This window comes from Equus caballus, chromosome 8 (genome assembly GCF_041296265.1).
Source record: "Equus caballus isolate H_3958 breed thoroughbred chromosome 8, TB-T2T, whole genome shotgun sequence".
Taxonomy (NCBI): domain Eukaryota; kingdom Metazoa; phylum Chordata; class Mammalia; order Perissodactyla; family Equidae; genus Equus; species Equus caballus.
In genome coordinates, this window is record NC_091691.1 from 48,587,784 (window position 1) to 48,601,882 (window position 14,099).

Below are 14,099 nucleotides of genomic sequence, written 5' to 3' on the forward strand. Positions count from 1 at the left end.
ACGTGCAGTGTCAAACAGGTCGGAAAGGCAAACTTCATGTTTTAGTAGATGCCGCTGACATGAGAGCCAAGCATCTTGCCGCACCAAAGCCTCTCCATGAGTGGAGAAGCACCTGTTGCTCAGCACTGCCTTTGCATTCCTCATGTTCTTCGAGCCACTACTGCCTGGTCTTACAGAGGTTAAATATGCATATGGATGTGCTGCTGTGTACACGTTCCCAAAAGTGCTTAGTTACAGGGGGAAAACGCTTCTGTTCTATGTGGGTCAAGTCAAATGAATTGAATATGATTTTTCTAAGTAAAATATTAGGACTGACATCAGTAAGATGCCTCTTTGGCCCCATCTTTCCTGGCAACAGTGGAAGCTGAAAAGTTTTGAACAGTCATTTAGCCTAGAATTTTGGCTTCCAGGAGAGACCATTCGACTCACTGAAGCCAAATATAAATCTAACATTTTTTAAATTGCTGGGAAGTTCACATGCTCTCTCAGTAACCCATCTCAGTGAACAGTTACATAAAGGTCTTTACATGCTTTACAATGCAAACAATATTTGACTTAATAAAAGGAGAGCTATAAGTTTCCAGCAGCAACTAGAATCCAGGTAGGCTTCCCAAAGGTTTTAACCTAAATATTACATTTCATAGAAAAATAATGTAATTCTTCCACTAAATTCTGGTTCGTTCTGCTTCACAAGACTGGAAATATACTTAGTGTTCTGTAACCACATGGCAACTATATAAATAGAGGATTTTTAATAAAGAAATTTTCTAAAAACCTATGATTGATGAATTGGGGAACTTGAATCCTCTATATTCTGTAAAGCATTGTGAGCTGATTTCAGACTAGCCCACTAAAAGTTTTCAATAACACCAATAAAACAAATGGGATATAAAAGGAAACTTGTATTAGAAGGGCAGAATGATCAATCCAGGTTTTCAGTCTATCCCTTCCAGTACCTGGGGAAAAGGATGAAGACCTGGTTCTCAGGAGCAGACGCAAGTTTGGGGCAAGTCAAATCAGCTTATCCTACGGGAAGGAAGAGTTGTTCTGGGTATTCAGAGCTAAGTCAAGAGGATAAAGTGAGGGAAAGTGACATGGAACTTATCCGAAAATAAGCACTGGGTATCATTTGCTGTCGTCCCCATCTTTTGTGCTTAAAGATGCTCAGACCAAAAAGAAGCCAAATTCTTGGAGGTACTGGCTCACCTGTGTTCCTACCTCTCAGTTCTCTATAAGTAAAAGAGCAAACACTGACTCCTCTCTGTGCCCAGTGGTCAAAACCATTGCACGCTGGAGTAAGAATATGACTAGGTCGGTGAAGATCAACAGAGTTGCTCACAGCTCAGAGGGCACACCCTACGGATTTGTTAGATCACAGCACTATTTTCGACAACAACCCAAACGAGGGAAAGACCCTTTTGCCAAGTAAACCATAATAAGCAGTTTTTTCAGGATCACAGATAGACATCTCAGCTACTCTCTAACCTAAACATGATACATGTAACCATTTTATGAAGTGACTTAAGACACTAAAACTCGAGTTTTTTTCTCTGTCTTCCCCTCCCCCTGCCCATAATCCTCATAAACCCAAAGTAATTTTAATTGCTTCCTGCATTTTGCTCACAAATGAGTGGCTCCATCTCATCCTAGACAAAGCTATCCTTTGTCTAGGGCCTGGACCTGGGAGCCTTACTTTTCATTCCTTACATACAAAATCCATGTTGGGTAAGAAGCAAGGGCAAAGGGGGCTGTACCTGAGAGGTAGCGGTGAAGTCCATGTACTGGTGGCACTGCTCACAGTGGTGGAAGGTGTTGTAGGCCGCATATTTGGTCAGCATCATGGACACAGTTTCTCGTTTCCTGGGCTCCTCAACTTTGGATTCCTTTATTGCTTCTGTGTATAAAGGGGCAAAAAACCTTCCTATGATATGCATGAAGCCTCTACATCTGGGAAGAAAGTCCCCTACTTCCCGACAGGGCTTTTCCAAGGATTCTACGGTTTAATCCCTGAGAAGTAGGTAAGAGAATTTACAAGGTGACATGTATGGGTGTAAGAGAAGAGGAAAGTAAAAAGGAGAATTACTGAAGCTGCTCTCAAAGATTACACCTCCCCAGGCCTCCTGCCCTGATTTAGGTTCCCCTTGACCTTCAGAGGAGGTAAACCTGGTTCCACTTGCACTGACCTTGTTTGACCCCTGCCAGCTTCTCAGTATATACCAGGCTCATCAAACTGTACTTGGGGTCGTGCACACTGACGTCAAAGGGCATTTTACTGAAGCTCTCGATGTCAGGCCAGGGCTCTCCCTCTGACTGGCTCACTTCACTGCTTTCACAGTGATCTAGGACAAGAGGAAAGAAAGTGTGCAGAGCAGGCTGATTGACCAGTCTCCCAGCCTCCCTCCCAAGTGTCAGGGATGAAAGGTTTTATGAAATAAAGCCCAGACGGGTGGACAAAGGCATTTCTGAAAAATGTCCTCCCATGTCCTAGGGTAGAGGGACCCAGAATTGTCCCTCAGACCCATACTGAGAGGGATGCCTGCCCTCACTGGCCCCCAGCAGTAGCCTCCACAGATCCAGTCCACAGACTCCCACATACACAAGGATCAACTGGTCTCCCACTCCAGCTGCCCAAATTGCCTTAAAAGTTTAATTTTAGATTATCTCAATTCTAAGAGTTTTAGTTGTGGGGTTTTTAAGACTGACAGCCTGGAAGATTTTAGACATGCATTGAGCAAGATTCCTAATGCCTGTTGCATATCCGAATCACCTGGGAGCTTGTAAGACTCCCCGTGCTTAGGCCACACTCCCCAGAATCTCCTTTTTCACCCAGGCACTTGTGATGTTTAAAGCTCCTGAGGTGGCTTGAATATGTAGTCAAGGTTGAGTGCCAGTAGCCTTGGGTTGGAATCTGCCCCTTACTGCTTCACACCTGCAGGCCCCTTAACCCTTCAAAGTCCCTTGATTGTTGTAAGGACTCCAGATGGTATATTGAAAGTGCTAAGAGTAGCCGGCACATGGTGAGTGTCCAATTGATGATATTTGTTATTAATAATAAAAATTATAAGATCAGAAAGCTTAAGACAACTTTTGAAGGGAGAAAGGAAAAAAAAAGTCAAAAGACTAGAAGTACAGCTATTACCTTTTTAACATAATACTGTTTATTTTTATATCCTTGAGCTGAAGTTTGCATTTTATTTAAAACTTAAAGCTTATTCTAGATTTTTTAGAAGGTGTCGTGGTGCCTCTCCAGAGCACCATCTCATTCACCTGCACTAAAATAAGGGCGAAGGAAGAAAGCCTGTTAGTGCTGCTCACTACAAGGCCATGTTCACCTGTCCCACCAGCTCATCGCACAGATTAAGACCCAAGAGCACTGTAGCGGGGTCTGAAGAGAAAATGAAAGGCATCCTCCTATGGTGCCAATGAGCCCGGTGGGAAAGTTGGCAGGATGACAGATCCCTCACTCCTTGTCTGCTGGGCTCTCTGCCTTTGCCCTCTTGGTCCCAGCCCCCTCTAGGCAGCCACCTTGGAGCTCTGGGTCCCCTCTGTGGTGGGCCTGGGGTCTGGTACAGCTCACCTGGGGACACAAGGATATGTGGAGGGAAGATGGGAGTGAGTGTGTGTATGTATGGAATTTTGGATATGAACTAGTAAGGAATGGAAATAGGGCTGAAAGCCACAATAACATGATTAAATATGGCTGATCTTACCTAGTCGTGCTCTGGACTAAACTAATCCCTTGAGCTGGTCACAGAACAGGTCCAAGTATTTAGAAAAAGCAGATGAGGTGAGATCTCCAAGGGCCAATCTGATAGAAGATGCCAAGGCCTTTCCCTTTTCTGGACTCATTTTTGAGATACTTAGGAAGAACTTCTACCTGCTTATCTCTACTGTTCCCCACTCCGTTCCCCTCTAGCACAGACAAATTGTTCTGAGATGTGAAGTCATAGTTTGAGGCCACACTGTCCTTGGCCACAGAGCTAATGCTAGCTGACCGCTGCTCATGCCCACTTTCTGGCCCTGCTGGATGGGTGGTAGAGTGGAGCTGCCTCACTGGTGACAGCTAGGGAGAAAGGGCTGAGAAGCAGGGAACAGGAGGAGGAGAGCTGAGATGATCTTGGTTTGAAAACCAGCCCCCCACACAGTGTCAAGCACTAGCCCCTGCGTGTTACTGGAAACGTGAAGGGGTTTGTTTATGGCACCAGGGTTCTGTTCTGCACAGAGAAGTTTCCATTTCATTATAGGAATCCATAGACCTTCACTCAGAGCCTGCAGTTAAAATATAAGGTGTACTCTGAGTAACCAACAAAGGTCTAGTATCCAGAATATAAAACACGCCCTGGACGCTTAAGCAGTAGAACGCCACAATCGAATTTTAAACCTGAATGACTGCACCATCTGAGCAATCCATCCTTCTAACAGGGCCTTATAAAATGCCTTTTTGCCCAGTGTCTTGCAGGACATTGTGAGGGGTAGGCCAAAAGAGTGGAGGACTCCACCCCCGGCCTCCAGGAGCTGAATCATGGTCACAGTTTACTTACAACTCTGCCGGCACGTTACCTTTAACCTCACAATAACGCTGCACATTAGGGATTGTAGAAATCCAGAGGGTGAAGGAAAAACGCTTGGTGTTAATGTCCTTGTATCTTGCCCCTCGCATGCCCGGGTTCAGAACTCACCGGTGTTGATCTCTCCCTCATCATACACATCCACCTCCAGAAGCCTGATGAGCATGCGGAAGAGAATCCTAAGGAACTGTAAATAGGAGCCAGTCTTTCCCACCTAATGGAAACATTTTTAATTGGGGAGAGGGAAGGAAAAGAGAAAAGAGATTTCACACCTGGGCTCTTCGGTGTCTCCTGCCTCTGCGAGGCCTGAGTGAGGTCCTCATTGCTCTGATGATACCCACCCCACCCCTGAGAGGTTCCCTGACTTCTTTCCTTCTTGGGGACCCCAGTCTAGGACAGAGCCTGGCCTGGCCCCTGCCTTACCTGGGGGGGCCCAGTCAGCAGCAGCCGCCGGGGGTGGCAGGTCCGGGTGCCGGAGGTGGGGTCTGGCTGGTTGTTGTAGTCGGCGTGGTGCTGCCGAGCCGAGGTCCACTGCCGGTAGTAGAGGGACTGCTCCTCGCTGCTCATGTCCTTGTGCAGAAATGGCCGCAGGGAGCTTACCCAGGCCACATCGGCATGCGGCAGCAGGGATGAGGAGGATGGCAGCTTGCCTCCCCTCTGGGAGCCCAGGAGGCTGTAGGCTGCTTTGGATAAGATCACTATTGGAGGCAGGGCGGTGTGCAGACCCCTGCAGCCTTGGATAGGCTGTCCCGGCCACAGGAGGGCCCGGGGTCCCGAAGAGGAGGAGGATGACGAAGGCTTGGAGGTGGTGCTGCTCGCCATGTGGGCGCCCAGAGAATCACACTCCTGCTTCAGAGTTTCTCCAGCCCCTGCCATGCCTGCGGAGACCCCTTCATCCAGCCCCACGCTGTTGGCTGGGCTCTGGAAGCTGGGGGTCAGGGACTGCTTCTGGGACTTGTCTGCTGTGCTGGAAGAGCTCACCCCATTCTCCATGATGGAGCCTGAAAGGACAGACAGAGCCCACCCCAGACCCCTGTTACCGATGCTAAAGTGTGCTCCCCCAGGTTCCTGGCACCTCTGGGGAGGAGGGAAAGGCCAAGAAACCAGCTCGAATATGGCTCTGCATACCAGCTGCAGAAACTGTGCTAGAAATCTTCCCTTTGCCCTCCTTCTCCATGCTCCTTTACCCTGCTCCCCTGCCCTGGCTTTTGGGTGGGATTGGTCAATGGGAGACACCAGCAGGAAATCAGTTACTTATTTCCTGGCTCCCTGGCCACCCAGGGTGAGCTGCCTTTCTCCATGAGGGCTGTGGCACATGTCGTGCCAGCTTCTCTGGGTCCCCGTAACTGCTCCCTCTGCTGGCTTCTTCAGGCCCACTGGTGGTCAGGGCACCTTGGGGTTAACTATGCCACCTCTTGCCCCTTTTCTAAATCCTGCCCACATCTTTGTAAATAGTCCTGTTGATAAAGTCTCCTCAAATTACCTCATTCGGATATGTCATCTGATTCATTCCAGGACCCTGACCAATACAGGCTCCACGTTTAAGTTCTACTCCAGTGGCACTCGCCTCCTTCTGGGGTCCAAGGACCTCACACTTCTGGCTGTGATAAGCTCCCCAGGGTGTAGCCACTTCCATGGATGCCCAAACCAGTGTGGGAAATGTCTCCATGTGAAGGGGGAAGGAAGGTATATAATCTAATGAGGTGTGGTTCTTGCCCAGAGATCCCAGTGCATTTGGCCAATTTGCATTGAATATGTTTTTCTCCCCAATAGATAGCCACTCTTTGGTTTGAGGACAAACCAAAAGCTCATTACGTTCAGGACTGAAGGCCCTCTCTGGGCACAGATTGGTGCCTTCCAGGCATATAGGTCAAATCCCAACCAGGGAGATCCTAGATGAATGGCTAGTAACTGGAGGTTACTGAAACCAAGTCACTCCACTTGCTCGTTTGACTTTCCATCTTGTATGAGAGCGTGCCTTTCTCTTCACAGCTCTGACCATCAGTCCACATGCCTCTGCACTCTGGGCAGTGAGCTCCCTGAGGCCCCTCAGAGTCAGCCCAAGGCTGGGGGATGTGTGCTCAGTGGTGTGAGCACAGCTCCTAGGCCAGGTTGTCCTTGAAGGAAGGGAAGCTCTAAACAGCAGACGGCAAACCATTACCTTAGTATGAGTTAATCAGAATGAGGCCAAGAATGCATGAGCCTTGTGGGGCAGCTCTAGAAATGCAGGGAAAGGAGCGAATACAATTAAAGAGCCACAGGAACAAAGACGAACCTCAGGGTGGTATGGAAAAGCTCCTAGATGTGCTATTTCCTCCTCCCTTCTGTTACCCTCTACTACTCGCTGTTATTCTGAACTGGTCTGAGACCCTGTAGAGGTGGGGGTGAAGGGAGGTACAGCCCTGACCCCTGTCTGAGGGGGCTGGCTCGGCAAACCCCAAGAAGGACAGTCCTCATGCTCTTCCAGGCTGAGGGTCACTATTTGTTTTGTTAGTGTCACGATTCCAGCTCCTAGTGAGCCTGTGTACAGCAGGTCAGAACCCTGCCCGCCATCCTCTCACCTCCCAGCGCTATATTAGACAATGCTCTGCTGCTGTTCATAGGGTTTTCGTGGCCAATTTTTTCAAAAGTAGTATTTGGAATACTGGTGGCATAGCTTTCCACATCACAGCAATGTGCAGCTGCCACAGTACGACAACAGACAGACGGGTGGTGTGGTTCCCTGACCGGGAAACAAACCCAGGCCACAGGGGAGAGAGTGGCGCTCTCCGCCCAATCTTAACCACTAGCCGAGCTGTTGAGGGTCACTATGGAAAGACAGAAAACCCCACAGATAATGGCCTCTTCAGTTCCCACAGGGCGCCATCCCACAGTAGCTGACAGAATGAACAGAAAGACCAGTGCTGCTTTCAGATATGAAATTGTGTGTGCTTTTGCATGTATGTGTCATAGTGACAAAAGAAGGGAACTGTGGGAGAGAAGGAATGTTAATGGTGGTTATCTTGGGTCATGGAGTTTTCACTTTCAATCTCTTCTCTATACTTCATTACGTTCTCTGAGTTTTCTGCATTAAGCTTTATTACTTTCATAATCAGAAAAGAATTTTAATAGTGCTGCATTTGCTGTAAGACAACTTATCAGAAGAAAATTCATCAGGCACTGCCATAGGCCATATTGTAACACTACAGGAGGGGCTAGCAGGCTGCATATGGATCATCACAGTCAACCAGTGGCCCCACAGCAGCCGTCAGTATTCAAATACTTGCCTTTAAGTACTTAGAAAAATCATTCATTCATTCAAACAAACACTTTGTGCCAGGTACTAAGCCATTTAGCACAACTTACAGCTTCAGGATCTGGAAGGAAAAGAGGGCCTTTGTGCAAATATCAGATGTATAATATCCATGAGATGATTAGGGTTGGAAAGACTAGTGAAAGTGCTGCAGGCTGGGGTTGATAAAATTTTTTGTATTTGGCCTTTTACCAAGCTCTCAGTAAATGTTTCCCCAGAGAGGTATTTTGTGCTGTTCAACAGTCATGTTTTCCCAGTATCTCTCCCAGGGAACTGAGGTCTGGACAGGATGCCTCAGTCACCAAAGGCTGCTCTGAAAGCCTTGAGGGGCCTTGCGTCTGCCTACTCCCCTCCTGATCCCTGTCTCTCACCCCTTGAGAAGAGAGAGTACTGACCTGAGGTTCCAGTGACAGCACTGCTGTTGCTCTGGGGCCTCTCCAGATCGATCAGCAGCTCGTCAGAGTCATTCTCACTGACCGTGGCTCTCTCCTGCTCCTTCCCACTAAGGTCCAGGGCAACAGCGGGCCCCCGGATGACCTCTTTTGAGACATAGCAGCACGCCAGACCCACCTCCTGCTCCAAGGCCGTGCGAGTTAAATAGCTCGAATCAATTAACCTGAGGTCGCAGTACTTCAAAGACCTGCACAAAAGTAATGATGGTTCTGGTGAGCCCATCTGGCCATGCAGGCAGGGTTTATGCATGCCTGGATAGCTGGGTGCATCGCGGCAGGTAAAATCATGGCTTTCAGTGCTGGGTAATCCTTGATTTAACCCTCAGCTCTGCCACCTCCTAGCTGTTATGACCTTGGGCTAGTCGCTTCATTTTCTCCACATAGAGAATAACAGTGGCTCATATGGTTATTGTAAGGAATGGATGGCATGACACATGTAAGGCATTTATACAGTAAGCCTTCAATTACAGCTCTTACTGTTGTTGCCTTCCAATCTACAGGCCCTAGCCCCTTGAGGGGGTGAGAACAGCAGATTAACAGAGACACTTTCTCCAAAAAAATCCTTGTTTGGGGCAGGTGCTTCTCTTCTCTGCCTCTCTGGCTACCCTGCTTTGATGCATAGTCACTTCTTAGCTGTGGCCTTCTTCCATTCCCCAGATTGCTAGGTGATCTCTGGAAAGTCAAAAGAAAGAATCAAGGAAGGCGAAATGTCTTATATCTCTGAATGAAACAATGCTCTTCTCACTTGCCAAATGTATGAAATGGCTAAGTTAAGTGTCAGCCGAGTTTTAACCATCAGCTCAGCTGGGCAACTAAGGAAAAATGAGAACTAAGGATTCAAACTGTACCTGGGAAAGCTTTCTCCAAGCGGATCTTTGCCAGTTAATATCACAATACAAGGCAGACCTTCTAAATCTTGGTATGTCCGAGGGATCCACTCTTCTGGTTCATTTCCTCTCCAAGTCTGTAGAAAGGGACCCATATGGTAAAATTAAAACCACTTATTTAAGTTTCCCCCTTTTTAAAGCTTTCTAGGTCCAGACTTTATAAACTTGTGCTTCCAAATGACTTCCAGTGTGTGTCTACATATATTTTAACTGCTACTAAAAAGCATACACAAAGCACCGCTAGAAGAATGTGGCCTTTATCCTTTATCCTTTAGTAGGAAGTCTTGGTATAGATCATGTATTAGCCACACAGGCCAGAGACATAGAATATGAAATATCCCACCAGTCAAGCAGACCTTACAGAAGTCCTGGATAAACTACCTGACTCAAGGCTCTTAAACATACTTTCTTCATATAATGCACAGACTCTTGGGACTGACTGAAAATGACAGTTTTGGTTGTAAATGTCTAGTGAAAGAATCTCAACAACACTCCATGAAAACAGACATCTTGACAAAAAGAACCATGAAGTTAGACACTCCTGGTGGTTATTTTTCCTCTTTTTTCCTTTATTGATGTCTAAATTAATTGACAAGTAATTATTGGCTGAGGGCCTCAAACAGTCTCTCATGAGAAGGCTAAAAATATAATAAAACCTGGAGCAAGAAAAAACCCAGCCCCTTATTTAGGAAGAGTAATGCAGTTAGCTCATGGTTTTATAAGAATCTATTAAACATCAACCTCTTATAGATATCAACACATATATACATATACACACATATGGATAGCTTTAATAAATGGAACATCAGTCTTGAAAACTTGAATATATGAATGAAAAGGGGAAAATCCCACCAACTTGAAAGATGTTCAAAAGTGAAAAGATCTTACAGATTTTTCTATTTTAGAGCTGAGAGAAAATAGACTTTTTAAGTAAATAAGGTGGTTTCCACTACTTTTTATAAAGTGTGTAGCATCTAATTATGCTTTATATCAGCTTTCTAGCAGGAGTTATTATAAGAAACGAGCTGACATTTCTGATAATGCTTTAGGGAACAAGGACCAAGAAGTGAGGTGTTAAGTAATGCATATAAATTTATTTTAAAATAGAATTGTACTTCCTTTGCTAAACACGAAATGGCATAAAAAGAAATCTATCAGGCAAGAAATAATATAATAGAGTTTGATTAATGATTTGTTGTTGTCCAGAAAAACCAGTCTTTAGAAATAAATATACCCACAATTACTTCAAATAAAATGTATATAATTTGTAAAAATGGAAGAACCTTAACCTTGTTGCCCAATCTTTTATGATAATTTGTGTACCAACGGGAAATCAGTGGATCTACATTATTGCTTACAAGTTTGAGAGACTTCTCATGTCTTAGAAAATCAACCTGTCAAAAAGCTTTTTTAAAATGTTAGAAGAAAGATTCTCTACAAAACTTCAGTTTTCCATATGCTTTCATGTCAAAAGAAACCAGAACATTACCTGATTTAAAGCAAAGAATTCTGGAAATAGGAAGCATTTTACTTATAGCCTTCACATTGGACTCACGATATCCCTGACACGGGTTCTCCCTGAATATATTTTATCTCCCAGAAACCATCCATAGGTCATGGTTCCACCACAAATAATGAGGCCAGCTTATGACGATGGGATAAGAGAGATTATGTTATGCTCCACAAGATTTCTTTTCATAAGATTATTAAACAAATCTTTCATTCATGACCCATCCGAGCTAGCCAATCCCACTATAAAATACTCTTCTGTCACATTGCTACCTCTGATGCATGATGGCTGCAGTTCTGTGGATCACCCTGCCCTCAGGATGACTACTGCACAAGCATTTAAGACAGCACAAAAGGCTGGGTGAGCATTGAGTTCAAGAATAATATGGGGCTCAAGGCCAGGGAACTCTAAGGAAAGCTTCACAGGCCTTCTGGAGGAACTGATTTATTTAGATTTAAATCTTGTATCTGTCCAAAGTATTTGCCATCACTTCTAAGTTAACCACGATACATAACAGGATAATTAGAGGTAAGCACAAAAATAAGACCATCTAATGGAAGAAAAGGCACTGGATTTTACCCCAGACCACAGATAAAAGGCACACCAATGCCAGAATGTCAGTGGTAAAGGAAGTTGGTAACTTGGAAATAAACAGGTGAAGTAGAGACCACCTGGCAAGCGGCAGTCTTGCTTAGGATGTGAACATTTCAACGGGATTTCATAGTTTCACTTCCACACACATAGAGTATAAACAGGACAGACTGATGGGATCCAGGGGTTTTGAGAATATGGAAATCTCTTTTGTGTGGTTGGTGCCTGGCAGCTACTCATATAAATTAAGTGAGATATAACTGCTTTGAGAAGCAATTACTTGAGACCCACTTTGTGTATGGCAGGCTCTCAGAACAGCAGGTGCAGAGCAGTCACCCTCTAAAAGCCCTGAGTGTGGTTCTGATGTGCTAGCAGCTAGGTTAAGAACCTAAGGTCTTGACTGCGGTTTTCAAACTATGGCCCAGATGAGTAAATTATTTAGGACCTGCCGATTTATACTGACTTAGTGATCGGCACTTCTGAAGGGTCTGAACAAATAACCTAAGACTCTGTAAGTAGCTATACTTGACCAGTGTCAATGGAGACCCAGAGAAGACCTGGCAGCTTCACATCCTTTAGAAACAACTCCCTGCAGTAGGTGTGTGAGACTTCACAGTGATGCTGCTTATTTGCTTTTCCAGATTCTTCATTATTAGCATTATTCCAAGTTGTCTCGACCTACGTCTCAATGAGTTACACTTTAAGAAGTTTCAGGACTCTGATGTGTTATTCATCCTAGGAATTCTCCTGTAATGTGGTCTATGACTATAATTTAAAATTATGAACATTATATCTACATATTAAATATAAATGTTACAGGTTCCATTAAATATAGTTTATTTTTAGGCAGATTTATTTGTCCAAGTTGCTTATCAAGCTAATACAAGATTTATTTTTTTTTTCATTCTGGATTATTCAATTTAGGCTAGGTAATAGAATACAATAAAAATATCTGCATTTGCAAAATGCTTCATGAACACTAAATAATAATCCCCAAATTTAGAACTCTTAGAGATCATACAGTCCTACTCTGATTTTGCAGATGGGAAACTGCAGCCCAGGGTGGAAATGCAAATCCCCCAAGACTACGTGCTTTCTTTTCATAAAGTTTGTGTCAGACTGGATTTTCTTGACCCAATTTAGCTGAGTATTTAGTGTGTGGGGTGCAGTCACCATGTGGGTCTAACTCAGACACACAGTACCCTACCTATATGTATGCAGGTATTTTATTGAATGCTTTCTAATGGCTAGGATGTATTGGATTATAAAAGTCCCCAGAAAAACCTGAGCAGAGCATAAGGTAGTGAGTTGGGTTAGTTGATTTAGGAATTCTCCCCTACCCATGCCTAACAGGAGTGGTTTAGGAGAAGCAATCAGTCCCTGGCCATGCAGAGGGGCAGGGGGGTTGGCTCATGCCCTAAATCCCTCTGTAGGATGCTTTGATAAGTCTCAGACCAGCCCAAGCCTTAGGGCTGAGGGTCAAAGCAAATACAGAGAAACAAACTGTTGAAGAATCCACATGCAAGAGGGCAGGAAATAGTTCTATGAGTCCTGAGGATAAAATGGAATACTCCATCCACTCTAGATATGAGCTGACAGGCTAGATGGACAGAAAAGAATTAGTGAATTGGTAATACTTAAAGGAGTACCCCACAGAGATCTGACAGAACAACTTACCTTTTGTTTCTGAGAAAACAGGTGGCTGTGGGCTAGATGCATCTTGAACAAGGTCAATAAACATGGGTGGAATTGGGTCATCTCAATTTTGCACCTGCAGTTGGAGAGCATGGAAGACCAACTGCATGCACCTACTAAGAAGGGGGCTTGACAGAATCTTAATAGACTGGTTCCAATTAGCAAAGTGAACATGTCCCTTAGTTTAGCCTTAACATTGTCATGTAGATCAGATTGACCCATGTGCAAAACTCTCTTAAACTCAGGCCTCTGGGCCACCTATGTGGGATTCCTAGAAAACAGAAACAAATGGCATTTTGAAGGAGAAAGGTCTGTCCATTGCTAACCTTTAATCGCGCCACAAAGTGAGTTGCAACACTGAGTTCAGAGGCAGGGTTCCCAAGGATGATCTCAAAGCGGTACTGCAGCCCCAGCTTGTCGCGCACCTCCTGCAGCCGCTCCTTGGCTAACATTGCCAGCTGCACGGAGGGCACCCTGATAATGAGCATGTGTCCCCTCCCACTTTTGGTTTTTCCTGGGGAGCTGATGAGGTCATCCATAATGCTGAGTGTTTCTGGTGTGCTGTGGTCTCGGAGTGACGCCATGGTGGTGAGAGCCATCAGAGCCTCCGAGTACTGCTGGATGAGAAGGTAGCAGCGGACGACCATGCTGTGCAGCCTGGGGTACCTTCAACAGAACACAGGGAGCTAGCATTCGGGCAGCAGGACCAGCTGGGACAGCAGGGTCTGTGCGGTAGGAATGCACACTACACATGGGGGGAGAGGCTACTGCTCAGTGCTGGGCTTGGCTCTAGAATGATGCTGGAGCCCACAGCGCTAGAAGGAAAAGTTGAGCTTCCAACACCTGTCAGTAAGAACCTGCTGAGACAGGTACAGCAAGTTAGGGAGGCAGAGGGATGCTCTAGCAACCCTCGTTTCTCTGAGTGTGGTCTACGGCCCAGCAGCAGCGCCACCTGGGAGCTTGGTACAAATGTCAAATCCCCCCACCCCAGAGGGACCGAATCAGAATCCTCAGCTTGACAAGCTCCCAGATCTGTGTGCACATTAAATTTTGAGAAGCACTGGTCTAGTCAGGTTATTTGTCTCCAGAGTCATAACGGACCAT

At 45.5% G+C, this 14,099-nt stretch overlaps 1 protein-coding gene across 14 annotated transcripts in view; it reads right to left on the bottom strand.

Moving 5' to 3' along the window:
• GREB1L (GREB1 like retinoic acid receptor coactivator) overlaps positions 1 to 14,099 on the bottom strand; it is a 242,418-nt gene that overhangs the window by 15,093 nt on the left and 213,226 nt on the right. For all 14 annotated transcript variants that reach the window (XR_011420953.1, XM_023647520.2, XM_070220750.1 and 11 more), the window contains 7 exons: positions 13,322 to 13,661; positions 9,161 to 9,276; positions 8,256 to 8,500; positions 4,992 to 5,569; positions 4,680 to 4,782; positions 2,184 to 2,339; positions 1,755 to 1,894 (listed from right to left, as the gene is read on the bottom strand). Coding sequence is in view for 13 of the 14 variants with exons in the window: in XM_023647520.2 (XP_023503288.1) it covers positions 1,755 to 1,894; positions 2,184 to 2,339; positions 4,680 to 4,782; positions 4,992 to 5,569; positions 8,256 to 8,500; positions 9,161 to 9,276; positions 13,322 to 13,661 (1,678 nt within the window). In the remaining variant the exon portion in view is untranslated. The remainder of the gene's footprint in view (positions 1 to 1,754; positions 1,895 to 2,183; positions 2,340 to 4,679; positions 4,783 to 4,991; positions 5,570 to 8,255; positions 8,501 to 9,160; positions 9,277 to 13,321; positions 13,662 to 14,099) is intronic.